The following is a 27,903-nucleotide window of genomic DNA, read 5'->3' as shown; positions in this document are numbered from 1 at the left end:
GGCGTGTGATGCAGACAGAACAATAACAGCTGTGTGAATGGTGTGTGATGCAGACAGAACAACAACAGCTGTGTGAATGGCGTGTGATGCAGACAGAACAATAACAGCTGTGTGAATGGTGTGTGATGTAGACAGAACAACAACAGCTGTGTGAATGGCGTGTGATGCAGACAGAACAATAACAGCTGTGTGAATGGGGTGTGATGCAGCCAGAACAATAACAGCTGTGTGAATGGTGTGTGATGCAGACAGAACAATAACAGCTGTGTGAATGGGGTGTGATGCAGACAGAACAATAACAGCTGTGTGAATGGGGTGTGAATAGGGTGTGATGCAGACAGATAACAACAGCTGTGTGAATGGGGTGTGATGCAGCCAGAGAAACAACAGCTGTGTGAATGGGGTGTGATGCAGCCAGAACAACAATAGCTGTGTGAATGGGGTGTGATGCAGACAGAACAACAACAGCTGTGTGAATGGGGTGTGATGCAGCCAGAACAACCACAGCTGTGTGAATGGGGTGTGATGCAGCCAGAACAACAACAGCTGTGTGAATGGCGTGTGATGTAGACAGAACAACAACAGCTGTGTGAATGGGGTGTGATGCAGACAGAACAACAACAGCTGTGTGAATGGGGTGTGATGCAGACAGAACAACAACAGCTGTGTGAATGGCGTGTGATGCAGACAGAACAACATCTGTGTGAATGGGGTGTGATGCAGACAGAACAACAACAGCTGTGTGAATGGCGTGTGATGCAGACAGAACAACAACAGCTGTGTGAATGGCGTGTGATGCAGACAGAACAACAACAGCTGTGTGAATGGAGTGTGCAGACAGAACAACAACAGCTGTGTGAATGGGTGTGATGTAGACAGAACAACAACAGCTGTGTGAATGGGGTGTGATGTAGACAGAACAACAACAGCTGTGTGAATGGGGTGTGATGTAGACAGAACAACAACAGCTGTGTGAATGGGGTGTGATGTAGACAGAACAACAACAGCTGTGTGAATGGGGTGTGATGTAGACAGAACAACAACAGCTGTGTGAATGGGGTGTGATGTAGACAGAACAACAACAGCTGTGTGAATGGGGTGTGATGTAGACAGAACAACAACAGCTGTGTGAATGGGGTGTGATGTAGACAGAACAACAACAGCTGTGTGAATGGGGTGTGATGTAGACAGAACAACAACAGCTGTGTGAATGGCGTGTGATGTAGACAGAACAACAACAGCTGTGTGAATGGGGTGTGATGTAGACAGAACAACAACAGCTGTGTGAATGGGGTGTGATGTAGACAGAACAACAACAGCTGTGTGAATGGGGTGTGATGTAGACAGAACAACAACAGCTGTGTGAATGGGGTGTGATGTAGACAGAACAACAACAGCTGTGTGAATGGGGTGTGATGTAGACAGAACAACAACAGCTGTGTGAATGGCGTGTGATGTAGACAGAACAACAACAGCTGTGTGAATGGGGTGTGATGCAGACAGAACAACAACAGCTGTGTGAATGGGGTGTGATGCAGACAGAACAACAACAGCTGTGTGAATGGCGTGTGATGCAGACAGAACAACAACAGCTGTGTGAATGGGTGTGATGCAGACAGAACACCATCTGTGTGAATGGGGTGTGATGCAGACAGAACAACAACAGCTGTGTGAATGGCGTGTGATGCAGACAGAACAACAACAGCTGTGTGAATGGCGTGTGATGCAGACAGAACAACAACAGCTGTGTGAATGGAGTGTGATGTAGACAGAACAATAACAGCTGTGTGAATGGTGTGTGATGCAGACAGAACAACAACAGCTGTGTGAATGGCGTGTGATGCAGACAGAACAATAACAGCTGTGTGAATGGTGTGTGATGCAGACAGAACAACAACAGCTGTGTGAATGGCGTGTGATGCAGACAGAACAATAACAGCTGTGTGAATGGTGTGTGATGTAGACAGAACAACAACAGCTGTGTGAATGGCGTGTGATGCAGACAGAACAATAACAGCTGTGTGAATGGGGTGTGATGCAGCCAGAACAATAACAGCTGTGTGAATGGTGTGTGATGCAGACAGAACAATAACAGCTGTGTGAATGGGGTGTGATGCAGACAGAACAATAACAGCTGTGTGAATGGGGTGTGAATAGGGTGTGATGCAGACAGAGAACAACAGCTGTGTGAATGGGGTGTGATGCAGCCAGAGAAACAACAGCTGTGTGAATGGGGTGTGATGCAGCCAGAACAACAATAGCTGTGTGAATGGGGTGTGATGCAGACAGAACAACAACAGCTGTGTGAATGGGGTGTGATGCAGCCAGAACAACAACAGCTGTGTGAATGGGGTGTGATGCAGCCAGAACAACAACAGCTGTGTGAATGGGGTGTGATGCAGCCAGAACAACAACAGCTGTGTGAATGGGGTGTGATGTAGACAGAACAACAACAGCTGTGTGAATGGGGTGTGATGTAGACAGAACAACAACAGCTGTGTGAATGGCGTGTGATGTAGACAGAACAACAACAGCTGTGTGAATGGCGTGTGATGTAGACAGAACAACAACAGCTGTGTGAATGGGGTGTGATGTAGACAGAACAACAACAGCTGTGTGAATGGGGTGTGATGTAGACAGAACAACAACAGCTGTGTGAATGGGGTGTGATGTAGACAGAACAACAACAGCTGTGTGAATGGAGTGTGATGTAGACAGAACAATAACAGCTGTGTGAATGGTGTGTGATGCAGACAGAACAACAACAGCTGTGTGAATGGGTGTGATGCAGACAGAACAATAACAGCTGTGTGAATGGTGTGTGATGCAGACAGAACAACAACAGCTGTGTGAATGTGATGCAGACAGAACAATAACAGCTGTGTGAATGGTGTGTGATGTAGACAGAACAACAACAGCTGTGTGAATGGCGTGTGATGCAGACAGAACAATAACAGCTGTGTGAATGGGGTGTGATGCAGCCAGAACAATAACAGCTGTGTGAATGGTGTGTGATGCAGACAGAACAATAACAGCTGTGTGAATGGGGTGTGATGCAGACAGAACAATAACAGCTGTGTGAATGGGGTGTGAATAGGGTGTGATGCAGACAGAGAACAACAGCTGTGTGAATGGGGTGTGATGCAGCCAGAGAAACAACAGCTGTGATGCAGCCAGAATGGGCTGTGTGATGATGCAGACAGAACAACAACAGCTGTGTGAATGGGGTGTGATGCAGACAGAACAACAACAGCTGTGTGAATGGGGTGTGATGCAGCCAGAACAACAACAGCTGTGTGAATGGGGTGTGATGCAGCCAGAACAACAACAGCTGTGTGAATGGGGTGTGATGCAGACAGAACAACAACAGCTGTGTGAATGGGGTGTGATGTAGACAGAACAACAACAGCTGTGTGGGTGTGATGTAGACAGAACAACAACAGCTGTGTGAATGGCGATGTGTAGACAGAACAACAACAGCTGTGTGAATGGCGTGTGATGTAGACAGAACAACAACAGCTGTGTGAATGGGGTGTGATGTAGACAGAACAACAACAGCTGTGTGAATGGGGTGTGATGTAGACAGAACAACAACAGCTGTGTGAATGGGGTGTGATGTAGACAGAACAACAACAGCTGTGTGAATGGGGTGTGATGTAGACAGAACAACAACAGCTGTGTGAATGGCGTGTGATGTAGACAGAACAACAACAGCTGTGTGAATGGGGTGTGATGCAGACAGAACAACAACAGCTGTGTGAATGGGGTGTGATGCAGACAGAACAACAACAGCTGTGTGAATGGCGTGTGATGCAGACAGAACAACAACAGCTGTGTGAATGGCGTGTGATGCAGACAGAACAACATCTGTGTGAATGGGGTGTGATGCAGACAGAACAACAACAGCTGTGTGAATGGCGTGTGATGCAGACAGAACAACAACAGCTGTGTGAATGGCGTGTGATGCAGACAGAACAACAACAGCTGTGTGAATGGAGTGTGATGTAGACAGAACAATAACAGCTGTGTGAATGGTGTGTGATGCAGACAGAACAACAACAGCTGTGTGAATGGCGTGTGATGCAGACAGAACAATAACAGCTGTGTGAATGGTGTGTGATGCAGACAGAACAACAACAGCTGTGTGAATGGCGTGTGATGCAGACAGAACAATAACAGCTGTGTGAATGGTGTGTGATGTAGACAGAACAACAACAGCTGTGTGAATGGCGTGTGATGCAGACAGAACAATAACAGCTGTGTGAATGGGGTGTGATGCAGCCAGAACAATAACAGCTGTGTGAATGGTGTGTGATGCAGACAGAACAATAACAGCTGTGTGAATGGGGTGTGATGCAGACAGAACAATAACAGCTGTGTGAATGGGGTGTGAATAGGGTGTGATGCAGACAGAGAACAACAGCTGTGTGAATGGGGTGTGATGCAGCCAGAGAAACAACAGCTGTGTGAATGGGGTGTGATGCAGCCAGAACAACAATAGCTGTGTGAATGGGGTGTGATGCAGACAGAACAACAACAGCTGTGTGAATGGGGTGTGATGCAGCCAGAACAACCACAGCTGTGTGAATGGGGTGTGATGCAGCCAGAACAACAACAGCTGTGTGAATGGCGTGTGATGTAGACAGAACAACAACAGCTGTGTGAATGGGGTGTGATGCAGACAGAACAACAACAGCTGTGTGAATGGGGTGTGATGCAGACAGAACAACAACAGCTGTGTGAATGGCGTGTGATGCAGACAGAACAACATCTGTGTGAATGGGGTGTGATGCAGACAGAACAACAACAGCTGTGTGAATGGCGTGTGATGCAGACAGAACAACAACAGCTGTGTGAATGGCGTGTGATGCAGACAGAACAACAACAGCTGTGTGAATGGAGTGTGATGTAGACAGAACAACAACAGCTGTGTGAATGGGGTGTGATGTAGACAGACAACAACAGCTGTGTGAATGGGGTGTGATGTAGACAGAACAACAACAGCTGTGTGAATGGGGTGTGATGTAGACAGACAACAACAGCTGTGTGAATGGGGGTGATGTAGACAGTAGACAGAACAACAACAGCTGTGTGAATGGGGTGTGATGTAGACAGAACAACAACAGCTGATGTAGACAGAACAACAAATGAATGGGGTGTGATGTAGACAGAACAACAACAGCTGTGTGAATGGGTGTGATGTAGACAGAACAACAACAGCTGTGTGAATGGCGTGTGATGTAGACAGAACAACAACAGCTGTGTGAATGGGTGTGATGTAGACAGAACAACAACAGCTGTGTGAATGGGGTGTGATGTAGACAGAACAACAACAGCTGTGTGAATGGGGTGTGATGTAGACAGAACAACAACAGCTGAATGGGGTGTGAGACAGAACAACAACAGCTGTGTGAATGGGGTGTGATGTAGACAGAACAACAACAGCTGTGTGAATGGGGTGTGATGTAGACAGAACAACAACAGCTGTGTGAATGGGGTGTGATGTAGACAGAACAACAACAGCTGTGTGAATGGGGTGTGATGTAGACAGAACAACAAATGTGTGAATGGGGTGTGATGTAGACAGAACAACAACAGCTGTGTGAATGGGGTGTGATGTAGACAGAACAACAACAGCTGTGTGAATGGGGTGTGATGTAGACAGAACAACAACAGCTGTGTGAATGGGGTGTGATGTAGACAGAACAACAACAGCTGTGTGAATGGCGTGTGATGTAGACAGAACAAACAATGGCGTGTGATGTAGACAGAACAACAACAGCTGTGTGAATGGGGTGTGATGTAGACAGAACAACAACAGCTGTGTGAATGGGGTGTGATGTAGACAGAACAACAACAGCTGTGTGAATGGGGTGTGATGTAGACAGAACAACAACAGCTGTGTGAATGGGGTGTGATGTAGACAGAACAACAACAGCTGTGTGAATGGCGTGTGATGTAGACAGAACAACAACAGCTGTGTGAATGGGGTGTGATGCAGACAGAACAACAGAACAACAACAGCTGTGTGAATGGGGTGTGATGCAGACAGAACAACAACAGCTGTGTGAATGGCGTGTGATGCAGACAGAACAACAACAGCTGTGTGAATGGTGTGTGATGCAGACAGAACACCATCTGTGTGAATGGGGTGTGATGCAGACAGAACAACAACAGCTGTGTGAATGGCGTGTGATGCAGACAGAACAACAACAGCTGTGTGAATGGCGTGTGATGCAGACAGAACAACAACAGCTGTGTGAATGGAGTGTGATGTAGACAGAACAATAACAGCTGTGTGAATGGTGTGTGATGCAGACAGAACAACAACAGCTGTGTGAATGGCGTGTGATGCAGACAGAACAATAACAGCTGTGTGAATGGTGTGTGATGCAGACAGAACAACAACAGCTGTGTGAATGGCGTGTGATGCAGACAGAACAATAACAGCTGTGTGAATGGTGTGTGATGTAGACAGAACAACAACAGCTGTGTGAATGGCGTGTGATGCAGACAGAACAATAACAGCTGTGTGAATGGGGTGTGATGCAGCCAGAACAATAACAGCTGTGTGAATGGTGTGTGATGCAGACAGAACAATAACAGCTGTGTGAATGGGGTGTGATGCAGACAGAACAACAACAGCTGTGTGAATGGGGTGTGAATGTGTGATGCAGAACAACAACAGCTGTGTGAATGGGGTGTGATGCAGCCAGAGAAACAACAGCTGTGTGAATGGGGTGTGATGCAGCCAGAACAACAATAGCTGTGTGAATGGGGTGTGATGCAGACAGAACAACAACAGCTGTGTGAATGGGGTGTGATGCAGCCAGAACAACAACAGCTGTGTGAATGGGGTGTGATGCAGCCAGAACAACAACAGCTGTGTGAATGGGGTGTGATGTAGACAGAACAACAACAGCTGTGTGAATGGGGTGTGATGTAGACAGAACAACAACAGCTGTGTGAATGGGGTGTGATGTAGACAGAACAACAACAGCTGTGTGAATGTAGACAGAACAACAACAGCTGTGTGAATGTAGACAGAACAACAACAGCTGTGTGAATGGGGTGTGATGTAGACAGAACAACAAGCAGCTGTGTGAATAACAGCTGTGGAATGTGAACAGACAGAACAACAACAGCTGTGTGAATGGCGTGTGATGCAGACAGAACAACAACAGCTGTGTGAATGGGGTGTGATGCAGACAGAACAACAACAGCTGTGTGAATGGGTGTGATGTGAAGACAGCCAGAACAACAACAGCTGTGTGAATGGGGTGTGATGCAGACAGAACAACAACAGCTGTGTGAATGGCGTGTGATGCAGACAGAACAACAACAGCTGTGTGAAATGCAGACAGAACACCATCAGCTGTGTGATGCAGACAACAACAACTGTGTGAATGGCTGTGATGACAGCTGTGGGGTGTGATGCAGACAGAACAACAACAGCTGTGTGAATGGGTGTGATGCAGACAGAACAACAACAGCTGTGTGAATGGCGTGTGATGCAGACAGAACAACAACAGCTGTGTGAATGGCGTGTGATGCAGACAGAACAACAACAGCTGTGTGTGTGCAGACAGAACAAGCAACAGCTGTGTGAATGGCGTGTGATGCAGACAGAACAACAACAGCTGTGTGAATGGGGTGTGATGTAGACAGAACAACAACAGCTGTGTGAATGGGTGTGATGCAGACAGAACAGCTGTGTGAATGGGGTGTGATGCAGACAGAACAATAACAGCTGTGTGAATGGTGTGTGATGCAGACAGAACAACAACAGCTGTGTGAATGGGGTGTGATGCAGACAGAACAATAACAGCTGTGTGAATGGGGTGTGATGTGTGACAGAACAACAACAGCTGTGTGAATGGGGTGTGATGCAGACAGAACAACAACAGCTGTGTGAATGGGGTGTGATGCAGACAGAACAACAACAGCTGTGTGAATGGGGTGTGATGCAGACAGAACAACAACAGCTGTGTGAATGGGGTGTGATGCAGACAGAACAACACAGCAATGGGGTGTGAGAACAACAACAGCTGTGTGAATGGGTGTGATGCAGCCAGAACAACAACAGCTGTGTGAATGGGGTGTGATGTAGACAGAACAACAACAGCTGTGTGAATGGTGTGATGTAGACAGAACAACAACAGCTGTGTGAATGGCGTGTGATGTAGACAGAACAACAACAGCTGTGTGAATGGCGTGTGATGTAGACAGAACAACAACAGCTGTGTGAATGGGGTGTGATGTAGACAGAACAACAACAGCTGTGTGAATGGGGTGTGATGTAGACAGAACAACAACAGCTGTGTGAATGGGGTGTGATGTAGACAGAACAACAACAGCTGTGTGAATGGGGTGTGATGTAGACAGAACAACAACAGCTGTGTGAATGGCGTGTGATGTAGACAGAACAACAACAGCTGTGTGAATGGGGTGTGATGCAGACAGAACAACAACAGCTGTGTGAATGGGGTGTGATGCAGACAGAACAACAACAGCTGTGTGAATGGCGTGTGATGCAGACAGAACAACAACAGCTGTGTGAATGGCGTGTGATGCAGACAGAACAACATCTGTGTGAATGGGGTGTGATGCAGACAGAACAACAACAGCTGTGTGAATGGCGTGTGATGCAGACAGAACAACAACAGCTGTGTGAATGGCGTGTGATGCAGACAGAACAACAACAGCTGTGTGAATGGAGTGTGATGTAGACAGAACAATAACAGCTGTGTGAATGGTGTGTGATGCAGACAGAACAACAACAGCTGTGTGAATGGCGTGTGATGCAGACAGAACAATAACAGCTGTGTGAATGGTGTGTGATGCAGACAGAACAACAACAGCTGTGTGAATGGCGTGTGATGCAGACAGAACAATAACAGCTGTGTGAATGGTGTGTGATGTAGACAGAACAACAACAGCTGTGTGAATGGCGTGTGATGCAGACAGAACAATAACAGCTGTGTGAATGGGGTGTGATGCAGCCAGAACAATAACAGCTGTGTGAATGGTGTGTGATGCAGACAGAACAATAACAGCTGTGTGAATGGGGTGTGATGCAGACAGAACAATAACAGCTGTGTGAATGGGGTGTGAATAGGGTGTGATGCAGACAGAGAACAACAGCTGTGTGAATGGGGTGTGATGCAGCCAGAGAAACAACAGCTGTGTGAATGGGGTGTGATGCAGCCAGAACAACAATAGCTGTGTGAATGGGGTGTGATGCAGACAGAACAACAACAGCTGTGTGAATGGGGTGTGATGCAGCCAGAACAACAACAGCTGTGTGAATGGGGTGTGATGCAGCCAGAACAACAACAGCTGTGTGAATGGCGTGTGATGTAGACAGAACAACAACAGCTGTGTGAATGGGGTGTGATGCAGACAGAACAACAACAGCTGTGTGAATGGGGTGTGATGCAGACAGAACAACAACAGCTGTGTGAATGGCGTGTGATGCAGACAGAACAACATCTGTGTGAATGGGGTGTGATGCAGACAGAACAACAACAGCTGTGTGAATGGCGTGTGATGCAGACAGAACAACAACAGCTGTGTGAATGGCGTGTGATGCAGACAGAACAACAACAGCTGTGTGAATGGAGTGTGATGTAGACAGAACAACAACAGCTGTGTGAATGGGGTGTGATGTAGACAGACAACAACAGCTGTGTGAATGGGGTGTGATGTAGACAGAACAACAACAGCTGTGTGAATGGGGTGTGATGTAGACAGACAACAACAGCTGTGTGAATGGGGTGTGATGTAGACAGAACAACAACAGCTGTGTGAATGGGGTGTGATGTAGACAGAACAACAACAGCTGTGTGAATGGGGTGTGATGTAGACAGAACAACAACAGCTGTGTGAATGGGGTGTGATGTAGACAGAACAACAACAGCTGTGTGAATGGCGTGTGATGTAGACAGAACAACAACAGCTGTGTGAATGGCGTGTGATGTAGACAGAACAACAACAGCTGTGTGAATGGGGTGTGATGTAGACAGAACAACAACAGCTGTGTGAATGGGGTGTGATGTAGACAGAACAACAACAGCTGTGTGAATGGGGTGTGATGTAGACAGAACAACAACAGCTGTGTGAATGGGGTGTGATGTAGACAGAACAACAACAGCTGTGTGAATGGCGTGTGATGTAGACAGAACAACAACAGCTGTGTGAATGGGGTGTGATGCAGACAGAACAACAACAGCTGTGTGAATGGGGTGTGATGCAGACAGAACAACAACAGCTGTGTGAATGGCGTGTGATGCAGACAGAACAACAACAGCTGTGTGAATGGCGTGTGATGCAGACAGAACACCATCTGTGTGAATGGGGTGTGATGCAGACAGAACAACAACAGCTGTGTGAATGGCGTGTGATGCAGACAGAACAACAACAGCTGTGTGAATGGCGTGTGATGCAGACAGAACAACAACAGCTGTGTGAATGGAGTGTGATGTAGACAGAACAATAACAGCTGTGTGAATGGTGTGTGATGCAGACAGAACAACAACAGCTGTGTGAATGGCGTGTGATGCAGACAGAACAATAACAGCTGTGTGAATGGTGTGTGATGCAGACAGAACAACAACAGCTGTGTGAATGGCGTGTGATGCAGACAGAACAATAACAGCTGTGTGAATGGTGTGTGATGTAGACAGAACAACAACAGCTGTGTGAATGGCGTGTGATGCAGACAGAACAATAACAGCTGTGTGAATGGGGTGTGATGCAGCCAGAACAATAACAGCTGTGTGAATGGTGTGTGATGCAGACAGAACAATAACAGCTGTGTGAATGGGGTGTGATGCAGACAGAACAATAACAGCTGTGTGAATGGGGTGTGAATAGGGTGTGATGCAGACAGAGAACAACAGCTGTGTGAATGGGGTGTGATGCAGCCAGAGAAACAACAGCTGTGTGAATGGGGTGTGATGCAGCCAGAACAACAATAGCTGTGTGAATGGGGTGTGATGCAGACAGAACAACAACAGCTGTGTGAATGGGGTGTGATGCAGCCAGAACAACAACAGCTGTGTGAATGGGGTGTGATGCAGCCAGAACAACAACAGCTGTGTGAATGGGGTGTGATGCAGCCAGAACAACAACAGCTGTGTGAATGGGGTGTGATGCAGACAGAACAACAACAGCTGTGTGAATGGTGTGTGATGCAGACAGAACAACAACAGCTGTGTGAATGGGGTGTGATGCAGACAGAACAACAACAGCTGTGTGAATGGGGTGTGATGCAGACAGAACAACAAAAGCTGTGTCTTATCAGTAAGTAGTGTACAGGGCCAGATCAGATGGCAGGGTTGTCTTGGGAGGTTTCACGTGTGCTTTGAAGCGTCCTTTTTATTTGCGCACACACACACACACACACACACACACACACACACACACACACACACACACACACACACACACACACACACACACAACTACACGCACACACACAGACACTCGCGCGCACACGCGGTAGCATTAGCATGTCAATAAGACACACAGCCTCATCCAGGTAATGTTGGATAAGAAGAAAACATAATTATATCAACTATATTTGAAATGGAGATTGGTGTTCTGGCATCATCTCTGGAGGTGGCTGTCTCAGCTGTGAAATACAGGTCCCGTCCAAAATGGCCCCCATAGGGCACATAGGGTTCTGGGCAAAAGGAGTGCACTATAAAGTGTGCGATCTGGGATGCAGTTTTAGACTAACATTATCATGTTCTCTCGGTGTTTCCTTAACAAAAACATCTTTCAACTGTATCTCTGTGGATGGTACACTGGTTTGCTGCTGTGTGGAGAGAGAATGTGTTATAAGACTCCTTCAACACCTGTCTCTAGATCTACTGTCTGTTGTGTGGAGAGAGAATGTGTTATAAGACTCCTTCAACACCTGTCTCTAGATCTACTGTCTGCTGTGTGGAGAGATAATGTGTTATAGTTCTCCTTCAACACCTGTCTCTAGATCTACTGTCTGCTGTGTGGAGAGAGAATGTGTTATAGTTCTCCTTCAACACCTGTCTCTAGATCTACTGTCTGCTGTGTGGAGAGAGAATGTGTTATAGTTCCCTTTCAACACCTGTCTCTAGACCTACTGTCTGCTGTGTGGAGAGAGAATGTGTTATAGTTCTCCTTCAACACCTGTCTCTAGATCTACTGTCTGCTGTGTGGAGAGAGAATGTGTTATAGTTCTCCTTCAACACCTGTCTCTAGATCTACTGTCTGCTGTGTGGAGAGATAATGTGTTATAGTTCTCCTTCAACACCTGTCTCTAGATCTACTGTCTGCTGTGTGGAGAGAGAATGTGTTATAGTTCTACTTCAACACCTGTCTCTAGATCTACTGTCTGCTGTGTGGAGAGAGAATGTGTTATAGTTCTCCTTCAACACCTGTCTCTAGATCTAATGTCTGCTGTGTGGAGAGAGAATGTGTTATAGTTCTCCTTCAACACCTGTCTCTAGACCTACTGTCTGCTGTGTGGAGAGAGAATGTGTTATAGTTCTCCTTCAACACCTGTCTCTAGACCTACTGTCTGCTGTGTGGAGAGAGAATGTGTTATAGTTCTCCTTCAACACCTGTCTCTAGATCTACTGTCTGCTGTGTGGAGAGAGAATGTGTTATAGTTCTCCTTCAACACCTGTCTCTAGATCTACTGTCTGCTGTGTGGAGAGAGAATGTGTTATAGTTCTCCTTCAACACCTGTCTCTAGACCTACTGTCTGCTGTGTGGAGAGAGAATGTGTTATAGTTCTCCTTCAACACCTGTCTAGACCTACTGTCTGCTGTGTGGAGAGAGAATGTGTTATAGTTCTCCTTCAACACCTGTCTCTAGATCTACTGTCTGCTGTGTGGAGAGAGAATGTGTTATAGTTCTCCTTCAACACCTGTCTCTAGATCTACTGTCTGCTGTGTGGAGAGAGAATGTGTTATAGTTCTCTTTCAACACCTGTCTCTAGACCTACTGTCTGCTGTGTGGAGAGAGAATGTGTTATAGTTCTCCTTCAACACCTGTCTAGACCTACTGTCTGCTGTGTGGAGAGAGAATGTGTTATAGTTCTCCTTCAACACCTGTCTCTAGATCTACTGTCTGCTGTGTGGAGAGAGAATGTGTTATAGGTCTCCTTCAACACCTGTCTCTAGACCTACTGTCTGCTGTGTGGAGAGAGAATGTGTTATAGTTCTCCTTCAACACCTGTCTAGACCTACTGTCTGCTGTGTGGAGAGAGAATGTGTTATAGTTCTTCTTCAACACCTGTCTCTAGATCTACTGTCTGCTGTGTGGAGAGAGAATGTGTTATAGTTCTCCTTCAACACCTGTCTCTAGATCTACTGTCTGCTGTGTGGAGAGAGAATGTGTTATAGTTCTCCTTCAACACCTGTCTCTAGATCTACTGTCTGCTGTGTGGAGAGATAATGTGTTATAGTTCTCCTTCAACACCTGTCTCTAGACCTACTGTCTGCTGTGTGGAGAGAGAATGTGTTATAGTTCTCCTTCAACACCTGTCTCTAGACCTACTGTCTGCTGTGTGGAGAGAGAATGTGTTATAGTTCTCCTTCAACACCTGTCTAGACCTACTGTCTGCTGTGTGGAGAGAGAATGTGTTATAGTTCTTCTTCAACACCTGTCTCTAGATCTACTGTCTGCTGTGTGGAGAGAGAATGTGTTATAGTTCTCCTTCAACACCTGTCTCTAGATCTACTGTCTGCTGTGTGGAGAGATAATGTGTTATAGTTCTCCTTCAACACCTGTCTCTAGATCTACTGTCTGCTGTGTGGAGAGAGAATGTGTTATAGTTCTCCTTCAACACCTGTCTCTAGATCTACTGTCTGCTGTGTGGAGAGAGAATGTGTTATAGTTCTCCTTCAACACCTGTCTCTAGATCTACTGTCTGCTGTGTGGAGAGAGAATGTGTTATAGTTCTCCTTCAACACCTGTCTCTAGATCTACTGTCTGCTGTGTGGAGAGAGAATGTGTTATAGTTCTCCTTCAACACCTGTCTCTAGACCTACTGTCTGCTGTGTGGAGAGAGAATGTGTTATAGTTCTCCTTCAACACCTGTCTCTAGATCTACTGTCTGCTGTGGGAGAGAGAATGTGTTATAGTTCTCCTTCAACACCTGTCTCTAGATCTACTGTCTGCTGTGTGGAGAGAGAATGTGTTATAGTTCTCCTTCAACACCTGTCTCTAGATCTACTGTCTGCTGTGTGGAGAGAGAATGTGTTATAGTTCTCCTTCAACACCTGTCTCTAGATCTACTGTCTGCTGTGTGGAGAGAGAATGTGTTATAGTTCTCCTTCAACACCTGTCTCTAGATCTACTGTCTGCTGTGTGGAGAGAGAATGTGTTATAGTTCTCCTTCAACACCTGTCTCTAGATCTACTGTCTCTGAATGTGTGGAGAGAGAATGTGTTATAGTTCTCCTTCAACACCTGTCTCTAGATCTACTGTCTGCTGTGTGGAGAGAGAATGTGTTATAGTTCTCCTTCAACACCTGTCTCTAGATCTACTGTCTGCTGTGTGGAGAGAGAATGTGTTATAGTTCTCCTTCAACACCTGTCTCTAGACCTACTGTCTGCTGTGTGGAGAGAGAATGTGTTATAGTTCTCCTTCAACACCTGTCTCTAGATCTACTGTCTGCTGTGTGGAGAGAGAATGTGTTATAGTTCTTCTTCAACACCTGTCTAGACCTACTGTCTGCTGTGTGGAGAGAGAATGTGTTATAGTTCTCCTTCAACACCTGTCTCTAGACCTACTGTCTGCTGTGTGGAGAGAGAATGTGTTATAGTTCTCCTTCAACACCTGTCTCTAGATCTACTGTCTGCTGTGTGGAGAGAGAATGTGTTATAGTTCTCCTTCAACACCTGTCTCTAGACCTACTGTCTGCTGTGTGGAGAGAGAATGTGTTATAAGACTCCTTCAACACCTGTCTCTAGACCTACTGTCTGCTGTGTGGAGAGAGAATGTGTTATAGTTCTCCTTCAACACCTGTCTCTAGACCTACTGTCCGCCAGGCTGTCTGGTTCATATATACTGTCACTGAAACCATAAGAAGAAAGATAGAGAAAAGGAGGAGGACGAGGACGAGAGGAGGAAGAGACTTTATGTAACGTAGCATTATGCAACACACACAAACACAACTACACACACGCACACACACACACACACACACACACACACACACACACACACACACACACACACACACACACACACACACACACAACTACACACACACACACACACCTGGAGGGAAATCAGAATACAGCAATCTCTTTTTAATTACTTTGAATAAGGTAATGTCTTTCTGTTTAGATCTGTTTTCTAAATACATCTGACATGACTCACACCAAACAAATGTGGTTATTAATATATTTGAACCTTTTAACCTTTATTTAGGCAGGGGGAGCCCCATTGAGACCAAGGTCTATGTTTTGAGGGAGCCCTTCATATAGTCCAATAAATGACCTAAAATGACAGGGAGCATCGGAAACACACACAGATGAATACAAATATGAATGGGTTCCATACCCTCATTCCAAAAACACACATTGCATGTCTTCGTGCTCATCTCCTCGAACTGAGAAAACATGACTCTATTTTAAATAATAGTGATGCAAACTGGGAGGTATAGGGAGATCACGTGGCATAATATTGGTGTGCTATCTCTTTCTAAAGCAGGCAGTTGTATAAGAGTTGAAAAGAGGACTGTGTGCATGAATTCAGGGAAAACATTTGCCAGCCGCATCCACAAAGGCGTGATTAATATCCCTCCTGGCCATGGGTTAACATCACTTCATTTTCTCACATGGCCTGAACATGGGTTAGTCAGTATCTCCAGTGATTAATATCCCTCCTGGCCATGGGTTAACATCACTTCATTTTCTCACATGGCCTGAACATGGGTTAGTCAGTATCTCCAGTGATTAATATCCCTCCTGGCCATGGGTAAACATCACTTCATTTTCTCACATGGCCTGAACATGGGTTAGTCAGTATCTCCAGTGATTAATATCCCTCCTGGCCATGGGTTAACATCACTTCATTTTCTCACATGGCCTGAACATGGGTTAGTCAGTATCTCCAGTGATTAATATCCCTCCTGGCCATGGGTAAACATCACTTCATTTTCTCACATGGCCTGAACATGGGTTAGTCAGTATCTCCAGTGATTAATATCCCTCCTGGCCATGGGTAAACATCACTTCATTTTCTCACATGGCCTGAACATGGGTTAGTCAGTATCTCCAGTGATTAATATCCCTCCTGGCCATGGGTAAACATCACTTCATTTTCTCACATGGCCTGAACATGGGTTAGTCAGTATCTCCAGTGATTAATATCCCTCCTGGCCATGGGTAAACATCACTTCATTTTCTCACATGGCCTGAACATGGGTTAGTCAGTGATTAATATCTCCAGTGATTAATATCCCTCCTGGCCATGGGTAAACATCACTTCATTTTCTCACATGGCCTGAACATGGGTTAGTCAGTATCTCCAGTGATTAATATCCCTCCTGGCCATGGGTAAACATCACTTCATTTTCTCACATGGCCTGAACATGGGTTAGTCAGTATCTCCAGTGATTAATATCCCTCCTGGCCATGGGTTAACATCACTTCATTTTCTCACATGGCCTGAACATGGGTTAGTCAGTATCTCCAGTGATTAATATCCCTCCTGGCCATGGGTAAACATCACTTCATTTTCTCACATGGCCTGAACATGGGTTAGTCAGTATCTCCAGTGATTAATATCCCTCCTGGCCATGGGTAAACATCACTTCATTTTCTCACATGGCCTGAACATGGGTTAGTCAGTATCTCCAGTGATTAATATCCCTCCTGGCCATGGGTAAACATCACTTCATTTTCTCACATGGCCTGAACATGGGTTAGTCAGTATCTCCAGTGATTAATATCCCTCCTGGCCATGGGTAAACATCACTTCATTTTCTCACATGGCCTGAACATGGGTTAGTCAGTATCTCCAGTGATTAATATCCCTCCTGGCCATGGGTAAACATCACTTCATTTTCTCACATGGCCTGAACATGGGTTAGTCAGTATCTCCAGTGATTAATATCCCTCCTGGCCATGGGTTAACATCACTTCATTTTCTCACATGGCCTGAACATGGGTTAGTCAGTATCTCCAGTGATTAATATCCCTCCTGGCCATGGGTTAACATCACTTCATTTTCTCACATGGCCTGAACATGGGTTAGTCAGTATCTCCAGTGATTAATATCCCTCCTGGCCATGGGTTAACATCACTTCATTTTCTCACATGGCCTGAACATGGGTTAGTCAGTATCTCCAGTGATTAATATCCCTCCTGGCCATGGGTAAACATCACTTCATTTTCTCACATGGCCTGAACATGGGTTAGTCAGTATCTCCAGTGATTAATATCCCTCCTGGCCATGGGTTAACATCACTTCATTTTCTCACATGGCCTGAACATGGGTTAGTCAGTATCTCCAGTGATTAATATCCCTCCTGGCCATGGGTAAACATCACTTCATTTTCTCACATGGCCTGAACATGGGTTAGTCAGTATCTCCAGTGATTAATATCCCTCCTGGCCATGGGTTAACATCACTTCATTTTCTCACATGGCCTGAACATGGGTTAGTCTTCATTTTCTCCATGGCTTCTGAACATGGGTTAGTCAGTATCTCCAGTGATTAATATCCCTCCTGGCCATGGGTTAACATCACTTCATTTTCTCACATGGCCTGAACATGGGTTAGTCAGTATCTCCAGTGGCTTCCATCAACATGGGTTAGTCAGTATCTCCAGTGGTTTCCATCAACATGGGTTAGTCAGTATCTCCAGTGGCTTCCATCAACATGGGTTAGTCAGTATCTCCAGTGGCTTCCATCAACATGGGTTAGTCAGTATCTCCATTGGCTTCCATCAACATGGGTTAGTCAGTATCTCCAGTGGCTTCCATCAACATGGGTTAGTCAGTATCTCCAGTGGCTTCCATCAGCATGGGTTAGTCATCCATCAACATGGGTTAGTCAGTATCTCCAGTGGCTTCCATCAACATGGGTTAGTCAGTATCTCCAGTGGCTTCCATCAACATGGGTTAGTCAGTATCTCCAGTGGCTTCCATCAACATGGGTTAGTCAGTATCTCCAGTGGCTTCCATCAACATGGGTTAGTCATCCATCAACATGGGTTAGTCAGTATCTCCAGTGGCTTCCATCAACATGGGTTAGTCAGTATCTCCAGTGGCTTCCATCAACGTGGGTTAGTCAGTATCTCCAGTGGCTTCCATCAACATGGGTTAGTCAGTATCTCCAGTGGCTTCCATCAACATGGGTTAGTCAGTATCTCCAGTGGCTTCCATCAACATGGGTTAGTCAGTATCTCCAGTGGCTTCCATCAGCATGGGTTAGTCAGTATCTCCAGTGGCTTCCATCAACATGGGTTAGTCAGTATCTCCAGTGGCTTCCATCAACATGGGTTAGTCAGTATCTCCAGTGGCTTCCATCAACATGGGTTAGTCAGTATCTCCAGTGGCTTCCATCAACATGGGTTAGTCATCCATCAACATGGGTTAGTCATCCATCAACATGGGTTAGTCAGTATCTCCAGTGGCTTCCATCAACATGGGTTAGTCATCCATCAACATGGGTTAGTCATCCATCAACATGGGTTAGTCATCCATCAACATGGGTTAGTCATCCATCAACATGGGTTAGTCATCCATCAACATGGGTTAGTCAGTATCTCCAGTGGCTTCCATCCCTCAGCTTAATAGCAAACTACGTGACGGGGCTGCAGTTTTCTTTTGTTTTTTTGAATGAAGTATCTTTTCTAATTCAATAGGATGGATGTGTTGAATATTAATCTAATCACTATACAGTACAGTACAGTGTGGATGTCTTGGATTTGGAAGGAGCTGACACATGCTCATCTGTTTTCCCTTCTTTTTGTAATAACACTCAGATTACCACAGCTCAAAAACAGGAAGTACTGAAACCATAGAGTGTCTGAACTGACATCAGTTTAATCCTCTCACTACCCACTGTACATGTCACTTCCCTTTCACCAAGCTTATTAAGGCTACTTCTTAATTCACTAATCCTCTTTTTCATGGATTCACGCCCAAATTCAGGCTGTTGCTTTATCTGCTTAGAGGAAGAATAGTGATGGACAAGCGTACGCACGCACGCACGCACGCACACACGCACGCACGCACGCACACACACACACACACACACACACACACACACACACACACACACACACACACACACACACACACACACACACACACACACACACACACACACACAGAGAGTTTTGTATTGCTATCCTTGTGGGGACCAAATAATTGATTTCCTGTCACGCCCTGACCTTAGAGAGCCATTTTATTTCTCTATTTGGTTAGGGCAGGGTGTGATGTGGGGTGGGCATTCTATGTTTTGTTTTCTATGTTTCATTATTTCTATGTTTTGGCTGGGTATGGTTCCCAATCAGGGACAGCTGTCCATCGTTGTCTCTGATTGGGAATAATACTTAGGTAGCCCTTTTTCCCTCCTTTCAGTGTGGGTAGTTGACTTTGTTAGAGGCATCGTAGCCTAAGTTAAGCTCCACGGTCATTTCTTTGTTTTGTTGTTTTGTTGGTGACATTTACCTAATAAACAGAAATGTACGCCCACCACGCCGCACCTTGGTCCACTTCTTACGACGCCCGTGACATTTCCATTCAAAATCATATTTTCCCTAACCCATAGCCCTAAATTTAACCCTAACTCTGCCCTTAACCCAAAGCCTAACCTTGACTACAAACCCCTAACCCTAACACTATACGTACTGTAACCCTGACTCCTACCCCTAACCCTTACCCTCAACCTAACTCCTACCCCTAACCCTTACCCTCAACCTAACTCCTACCCCTAACCCTTACCCTCAACCTAACTCCTAACCCTAACCCTTACCCTCAACCTAACTCCTACCCCTAACCCTTACCCTCAACCTAACTCCTACCTCTAACCCTTACCCTCAACCTAACTCCTAACCCTAACCCTTACCCTCAACCTAACTCCTACCACTAACCCTTACCCTCAACCTAACTCCTACCCCTAAACCTTACCCTCAACCTAACTCCTACCCCAAACTCTTACCCTCAACCTGACTCCTACCCCTAACCCTTACCCTCAACCTAACTCCTACCCCTAACCCTTACCCTCAACCTAACTCCTACCCCAAACTCTTACCCTCAACCTAACTCCTACCCCAAACCCTAACCCTCAACCTAACTCCTAACCCTTATCCTCAACCTAACTCCTACCCCTAACCCTTACCCTCAACCTAACTCTAACCCCTAACCCTTACCCTCAACCTAACTCCTACCCCTAACCCTTACCCTCAACCTAACTCTAACCCCTAACCATTTTTACCTTGTCCCTGAGCTGACAAGGTACAAATCTGTCGTTCTGCCCCTGAGCAAGGCAGTTAACCCACTGTTCCCCGGGCGCTGAAGACCTGGATGTTGATAATGGCAGCCCTCTGCACCTCTCTGATTCAGAGGACAAATTTCAGTTGAATACATTCAGTTGGACAACTGACTTGGTATCGCCCTTTCCTTTCCTTAACCCTAACCTTCATTCTAACCCTAACCTTCATTCTAACCCTAACCTTCATTCTAACCCTAACCTTCATTCTAAACCTAACCTTCATTCTAACCCTAACCTTCATTCTAACCCTAACCATTCTAAACCTAACCTTCATTCTAACCCTAACCTTTATTCTAACCATAACCTTTATTCTAACCCTAACCTTCATTCTAACCCTAACCATTCTAACCCTAACCTTCATTCTAACCCTAACCATTCTAAACCTAACCTTCATTCTAACCCTAAGCTTCATTCTAACCCTAACCATTCTAACCCTAACCATTCTAACCCTAAACTTCATTCTAACCCTAACCTTCATTCTAACCCTAACCATTGTAACCCTAACCATTCTAACCCTAACCATTCTAAACCTAACCTTCATTCTAACCCTAACCATTCTAACCCTAACCATTCTAACCCTAACCATTCTAACCCTAACCATAATTGTTGGGAGCTCTTGGTCTTTCCTGTTCTCTCACCGTCTCCAGACCGGTCGAATGTACAGTATAGAAACGGGGCAGAAAGCTGCAATAGGCTCGTGCAACCCTAGGTTAGATAACAGCATAAACAGAAACCCTTCTTCAACCTACCCATAATTATAACCCTAAACCTAACCCCTAAGCCTAACTCTAACCCTAACCCTAGGTTAGATAACAGCATAAACAGAAACCCTTCTTCAACCTACCCATAATTATAACCCTAAACCTAACCCCTAAGCCTAACTCTAACTCTAACCCTAACCCTAGGTTAGATAACAGCATAAACAGAAACCCTTCTTCAACCTACCCATAATTATAACCCTAACCCTAAACCTAACCCCTAAGCCTAACTATAACCCTAACCCTAGGTTAGATAACAGCATAAACAGAAACCCTCTTAAACCTAACCATAATTATAACCCTAAACCTAACCCCTAAGCCTAACCCTAACCCTAACCCTAACCCTAACCCAGCCCTAGGTTAGATAACAGAATAAACAGAAACCCTCTTAAACCTACCCATAATTATAACCCTAAACCTAATCCCTAAGCCTAACCCTAACCCTAACCCTAACCCTAGCCCTAGGTTAGATAACAGCATAAACAGAAACCCTCTTAAACCTACCCATAATTATAACCCTAACCCTAAACCTAACCCCTAAGCCTAACTCTAACCCTAACCCTAACCCTAACTCTAACTCTAACCCTAACCCTAGGTTAGATAACAGCATAAACAGAAACCCTCTTAAACCTACCCATAATTATAACCCTAAACCTAACCCCTAAGCCTAACTCTAACCCTAACCCTAACCCTAACCCTAGCCCTAGGTTAGATAACAGCATAAACAGAAACCCTTCTTCAACCTACCCATAATTATAACCCTAACCCTAAACCTAACCCCTAAGCCTAACTCTAACCCTAACCCTAGGTTAGATAACAGCATAAACAGAAACCCTCTTAAACCTACCCATAATTATAACCCTAAACCTAACCCCTAAGCCTAACTCTAACCCTAACCCTAACCCTAACCCTAACCCTAGCCCTAGGTTAGATAACAGCATAAACAGAAACCCTTCTTCAACCTACCCATAATTATAACCCTAACCCTAAACCTAACCCCTAAGCCTAACTCTAACCCTAACCCTAGGTTAGATAACAGCATAAACAGAAACCCTCTTAAACCTAACCATAATTATAACCCTAAACCTAACCCCTAAGCCTAACCCTAACCCTAACCCTAACCCTAGCCCTAGGTTAGATAACAGCATAAACAGAAACCCTCTTAAACCTAACCATAATTATAACCCTAACCCTAAACCTAACCCCTAAGCCTAACTCTAACCCTAACCCTAACCCTAACCCTAGCCATAGGTTAGATAACAGCATAAACAGAAACCCTCTTAAACCTAACCATAATTATAACCCTAAACCTAACCCCTAAGCCTAACTCTAACCCTAACCCTAGGTTAGATAACAGCATAAACAGAAACCCTTCTTCAACCTACCCATAATTATAACCCTAACCCTAAACCTAACCCCTAAGCCTAACTCTAACCCTAACCCTAGGTTAGATAACAGCATAAACAGAAACCCTCTTAAACCTAACCATAATTATAACCCTAAACCTAACCCCTAAGCCTAACCCTAACCCTAGCCCTAGGTTAGATAACAGCATAAACAGAAACCCTCTTAAACCTAACCATAATTATAACCCTAACCCTAAACCTAACCCCTAAGCCTAACTCTAACCCTAACCCTAACCCTAACCCTAGCCATAGGTTAGATAACAGCATAAACAGAAACCCTCTTAAACCTAACCATAATTATAACCCTAAACCTAACCCCTAAGCCTAACTCTAACCCTAACCCTAACCCTAGCCCTAGGTTAGATAACAGCATAAACAGAAACCCTCTTAAACCTAACCATAATTATAACCCTAACCCTAAACCTAACCCCTAAGCCTAAAATATAATTTTTCCTTATGGGGACCAGCAGATACTTACCTCATCCCCAAATGTTCCTTGTTTTGCTATACTTGTGAGGACTTCTGGTACCAACAAGGATAGTTAAACAAAAATACACACACACACACACACACACACACACACACACACACACACACACACACACACACACACACACACTCCCTCTCCGTGTAGATAGCTTGACCTTGCTTCACGTGCCTTCCTGTTCGATCACTAGTGTTGCACACTACTGAGTGTGTGCTGCAGGCAGAGAAATGCAGGGGTTAGGGTACCATTACTGTTAGAGACAGGGTACTATTACTGTTCAGGACAGGGTACCATTACTGTTAGAGACAGGGAACCATTGTTGTTCAGGACAGGGTACCATTACTGTTAGAGACAGGGTACCATTACTGATCAGGACAGGGTACCATTACTGTTCAGGACAGGGTACCATTACTGTTCAGGACAGGTTTACCATTACTGTTAGAGACAGGGTACCATTACTGTTAGAGACAGGGTACCATTACTGTTCAGGACAGGGTACCCTTACTGATCAGGTTAGGGTACCATTACTGTTAGAGACAGGGTACCATTACTGTTAGAGACAGGGTACCATTATTGTTCAGGGCAGGGTACCATTACTGTTAGAGACAGGGTACCATTACTGTTCAGGACAGGGTACCATTACTGTTATAGACAGGGTACCATTACTGTTAGAGACAGGGCACCATTACTGTTAGAGACAGGGTACCATTACTGTTCAGGACAGGGTACCATTACTGTTAGAGACAGGGCAGTTCAGACCTACTGTGTTTTATACCTGAGTAGAATAGAAATACGACACCTCGATGTTTTTGTGACTGCTTTTAGATCAAACTGTGGTGCATTATGGGAATCACAGAATTGACACAGTCAATTCTTGTAATAATCTTAGGCTCGTATGTGCTGATCTAGAATCAGGTCCTCCTCGTCCATATAACGTCATTCATTATTATCTAAAAGATAAAACGGATCCTATATCAGCTATCCCACTCTGAGACGCTTTGTGAATACTGGTCTATGAAGTTGATGTTGTTGGCCATTGCTGTCCCGCTCACTCATGTTTTTCACAAGGTTTTACCATCCAGAACCTCATTGTCCCTTTTCTTGGTCATGAACAGGGTGTCTGTACCATGACAACAGCCTTCCTTCACTTCTTCTTCCTGGCGTCGTTCTGCTGGGTCCTGACGGAGGCTTGGCAGTCCTACATGGCCGTTACTGGGAAGGTCCGCACCAGGCTCATCAGGAAGAGGTTCCTCTGTCTGGGATGGGGTGAGTGTTTCTGTCTGGGATGGGGTGAGTGTCTCTGTCTGGGATGGGAAGAGAGTCTCTGTCTGGGATGGGGAGAGTGTCTCTGTCTGGGATGGGAAGAGTGTCTCTGTCTGGGATGGGGTGAGTGTCTCTGTCTGGGATGGGGTGAGTAGCTCTGTTCTTTAATGTGTCTATTTATCTCTCTGCCCCTCCCTTTTCTCTTCATCTCTCTCTCTCTCTCTCTCTCTCTCTCTCTCCTACTCTCTCTCTCTCTCTCTCTCTCTCTCTCTCTCTCTCTCTCTTCATCTGGGATGTTGTTGTCTCTGTCGTCCTCCTGTCAGCTAGGTTCTGTGTTGCAGTGCTGATGTGCTCCCTCCATTCCAACTCTCCTAGGGATCTGTAAATGGACTTCCCTTGGGCTGCAGGGAGATTGACTAGCTGGCCTGGTGGTGGTTTCCTCATAGGAGTTAGCTGATAGCTAGGATTTAACCAAGGCCTCTGCAGTGTTTTAGCACAGCGAGGCTTGTCTTGTTGTTGTTGTTTTTCAGGGTACAGCTAGCTAAACGAGAACACTAAGTCATAAAGGAAAGTAGTGTATGTATGATTATTATTAAGTATGTCTATATAGATATACATCAGGCCACAGAGAAAGAGAGAGAGAGAGAGAGAGAGAGAGAGAGAGAGAGAGAGAGAGAATGGACTACAGTATACAGTAGTGTGTGTAGACTACTGTGAGAGGAGGGAGAGAGAGAGGTGACTCTCTAGCAGGGGCCGTGCTGTGTGTGTAGACTACTGTGAGAGGAGGGAGAGAGAGAGGTGACTCTCTAGCAGGGGCCGGGCTGTGTGTGTAGGCTACTGTGAGTGTGAGCAAGTGACACAGGAACAGGGAGGAGGGAGCGAGAGACGAGATACCTCAACCAACCAAGCCAACTCTCGCTGTAGTAGACTAATAGCTAGCTAGCTAGGCTAATTATCATCCAATATGATGACGTAGTATCTGTCTTGGCTGCATCAAACAGGGAGAAGCTAGTTAAGCTAGCTAGCTAGGCTAATTATCATCCAATATGATGACGTAGTAGCTGTCTTGGCTGCATCAAACAGGGAGAAGCTAGTTAAGCTAGCTAGCTAGGCTAAATGAGGCTGCATGCACTTTCTCTTCCTACAAACAACAACTCCATTCAGAATCTAATGTAGCAGGCTACCTGTTGGCTCTGGGTCGTTGTAGCCTGTCCTTTTCCGTTGAAGGGAAATTAAACCTAATCTTCATCATTCCAACATCAACATGTGAAAATGGCGCGTTTCTATATTTTGTAGTAAAAAAAAAGAAGATAGGTGTTTCCAGTGACCAACCAATTAGAAGGTGATGTAAAATGACAAGATGCACACGGATGGTGTCTTTGGAAACACTTGTCTTCCTGTATCTTCTTTACTACAAATCATAGAATGTATAGTTAACATATGTTGATTCCATCATTTTAATGACATCTTCCATTGATTAGATATCTCCTAACTTTTGTCCCACACAGAGGCTCTATGACTGTATGATGACTTCTGATTGGCCAACAACAACAACAACATGCTACATGCGCCCCTCTCGTGAAAAGCAAAGAGCAGCAGCATAAATTATACCATTTCTCTCTGTCTCTACTGCAGCAGTCGTGTTCTGATCTGTATGGGTCCTTCTGGACAAATCAGTTAAAATGACACATACCAGAGACCCATGACATTCATATCAGATCCGACAGTATTTAGAATTCTGGATCCAGACCGGCTCTGGTCCCGGATCAGGTCGCAGGTATTCGGGTACAGGTGGGTCTGTGAAGACCTCTACGGACGTCTCATCCAAGGACCTCTTACTTACAGCAAAGACACTTCCCAAATCTCTATTAAGAATCCAATTGATTACGAAAGAGCCCACACACTCATTCCTCCTGTTACCTAGCAACAAACACGACTCTCTCTCTTCATTCGTCATTGCAGTTCTAGGCCGAACTACAATAGGTACAATGTTACCGATAAAGCAAATTGAAATTGAATAGAGATAGAGAGAGAGAGAGAGAATGGACTACAGTATACAGTGATGATCTAGCAGGGTAGGTAAAGGCTGATATATATAGACAGTCTAAATGTAAATGATAAAATCTTGTGGTCTTGGTCGATGTTAGAAGGTTAGATGTTGTATGGTCATGTTAGGCGAGAAGAAAATATACGTATTTGTGCTGTATTTTTTGTCCTGCAACTGCACAGAACTTAATATGAGAGGATGTCTCTGAGAACAAATGACAGTAAACTCATCCATTGTAGCATCTCTGTAGACTTATCCATTGTAGCATCTCTGTAGACTCATCCATTGTAGCATCTATGTAGACTCATCCATTTTAGCATCTCTGTAGACTCATCCATTGTAGCATATCTGTAGACTCATCCATTGTAGCATCTCTGTAGACTCATCCATTGTAGCATCTCTGTAGACTCATCCATTGTAACATCTCTGTAGACTCATCCATTGTAGCATCTCTGTAGACTCATCCATTGTAACATCTCTGTAGACTCATCCATTGTAGCAGCTCTGTAGACTCATCCATTGTAGCATCTCTGTAGACTCATCCATTGTAGAAGCTCTGTAGACTCATCCATTGTAGCAGCTATGTAAACTCATCCATTGTAGCATCCCTGTAGACTCATCCATTGTAGCATCTCTGTAGACTCATCCATTGTAGCATCTCTGTAGACTCATCCATTGTAACATCTCTGTAGACTCATCCATTGTAGCAGCTCTGTAGACTCATCCATTGTAGCAGCTCTGTGAGGATACGATACTGTCAGAAACATGGGTTTGTTTTCTATGAAAGTATGAGTCAACAGTTATGAAACTTATGGGAAGAACCAATACAATCCTCAAGCATCAACTTTACATGTTGTTTTTTGTACTGCAGGTGTTCAGTATAATCTAACATCTCTGTGGGGTTTATAGTTTAAAGTAGGAATTGATTTTCTCATCTTGTTCAGATTGTAAATATTAGCTTCTTTTTTTTACAGTAAATCAAGCAACGTTGGTGTGTGTGCTTAGCGTGTGTTTACATGAACGTGTGTGTAGATCAGAGCTCTGGAGGCTACGTGATTTATGCCATAACGCCGTACATTAGAGGCCCATTTACCTCTTCAGCACTGGGAGAGACAAGTGGACGACCACAAGGTCTCCGCCCCCACCTCCAGGAAATGTGACTGCATCAGTAAATCCCTCCCAGGCTGGGTGTGTCTGTCTGTCTGTCTGTCTGTCTGTCTGTCTGTCTGTCTGTCTGTCTGTCTGTCTGTCTGTCTGTCTGTCTGTCTGTCTGTCTGTCTGTCTGTCTGTCTGTCTGTCTGTCTGTCTGTCTGTCTGTCTGTCTGTCTGTGTGTGTGTGTTCCCGGGCCATGCCGAGAGGGAAGGTGTTTATATTACAGGATGGACTGCAACAATCCATAACAGAGATCCAGGTGGTGTAGAGGGGGAACAAGCCCC

At 45.1% G+C, this 27,903-nt stretch overlaps 1 protein-coding gene across 4 annotated transcripts in view; it reads left to right on the top strand.

The window, feature by feature from the left end:
- Positions 1-27,903, top strand: part of adgrb3 (adhesion G protein-coupled receptor B3) — a 251,581-nt gene that overhangs the window by 156,103 nt on the left and 67,575 nt on the right. For all 4 annotated transcript variants that reach the window (XM_065023041.1, XM_065023038.1, XM_065023039.1 and 1 more), the window contains exon 18: positions 24,272-24,422. In XM_065023041.1, coding sequence (XP_064879113.1) covers positions 24,272-24,422 — 151 coding nt within the window. The remainder of the gene's footprint in view (positions 1-24,271; positions 24,423-27,903) is intronic.

The sequence above is a fragment of the Oncorhynchus nerka genome, linkage group LG10 (assembly GCF_034236695.1).
Source record: "Oncorhynchus nerka isolate Pitt River linkage group LG10, Oner_Uvic_2.0, whole genome shotgun sequence".
NCBI lineage: Eukaryota > Metazoa > Chordata > Actinopteri > Salmoniformes > Salmonidae > Oncorhynchus > Oncorhynchus nerka.
This window is presented reverse-complemented; position numbering and strand designations above follow the sequence as displayed.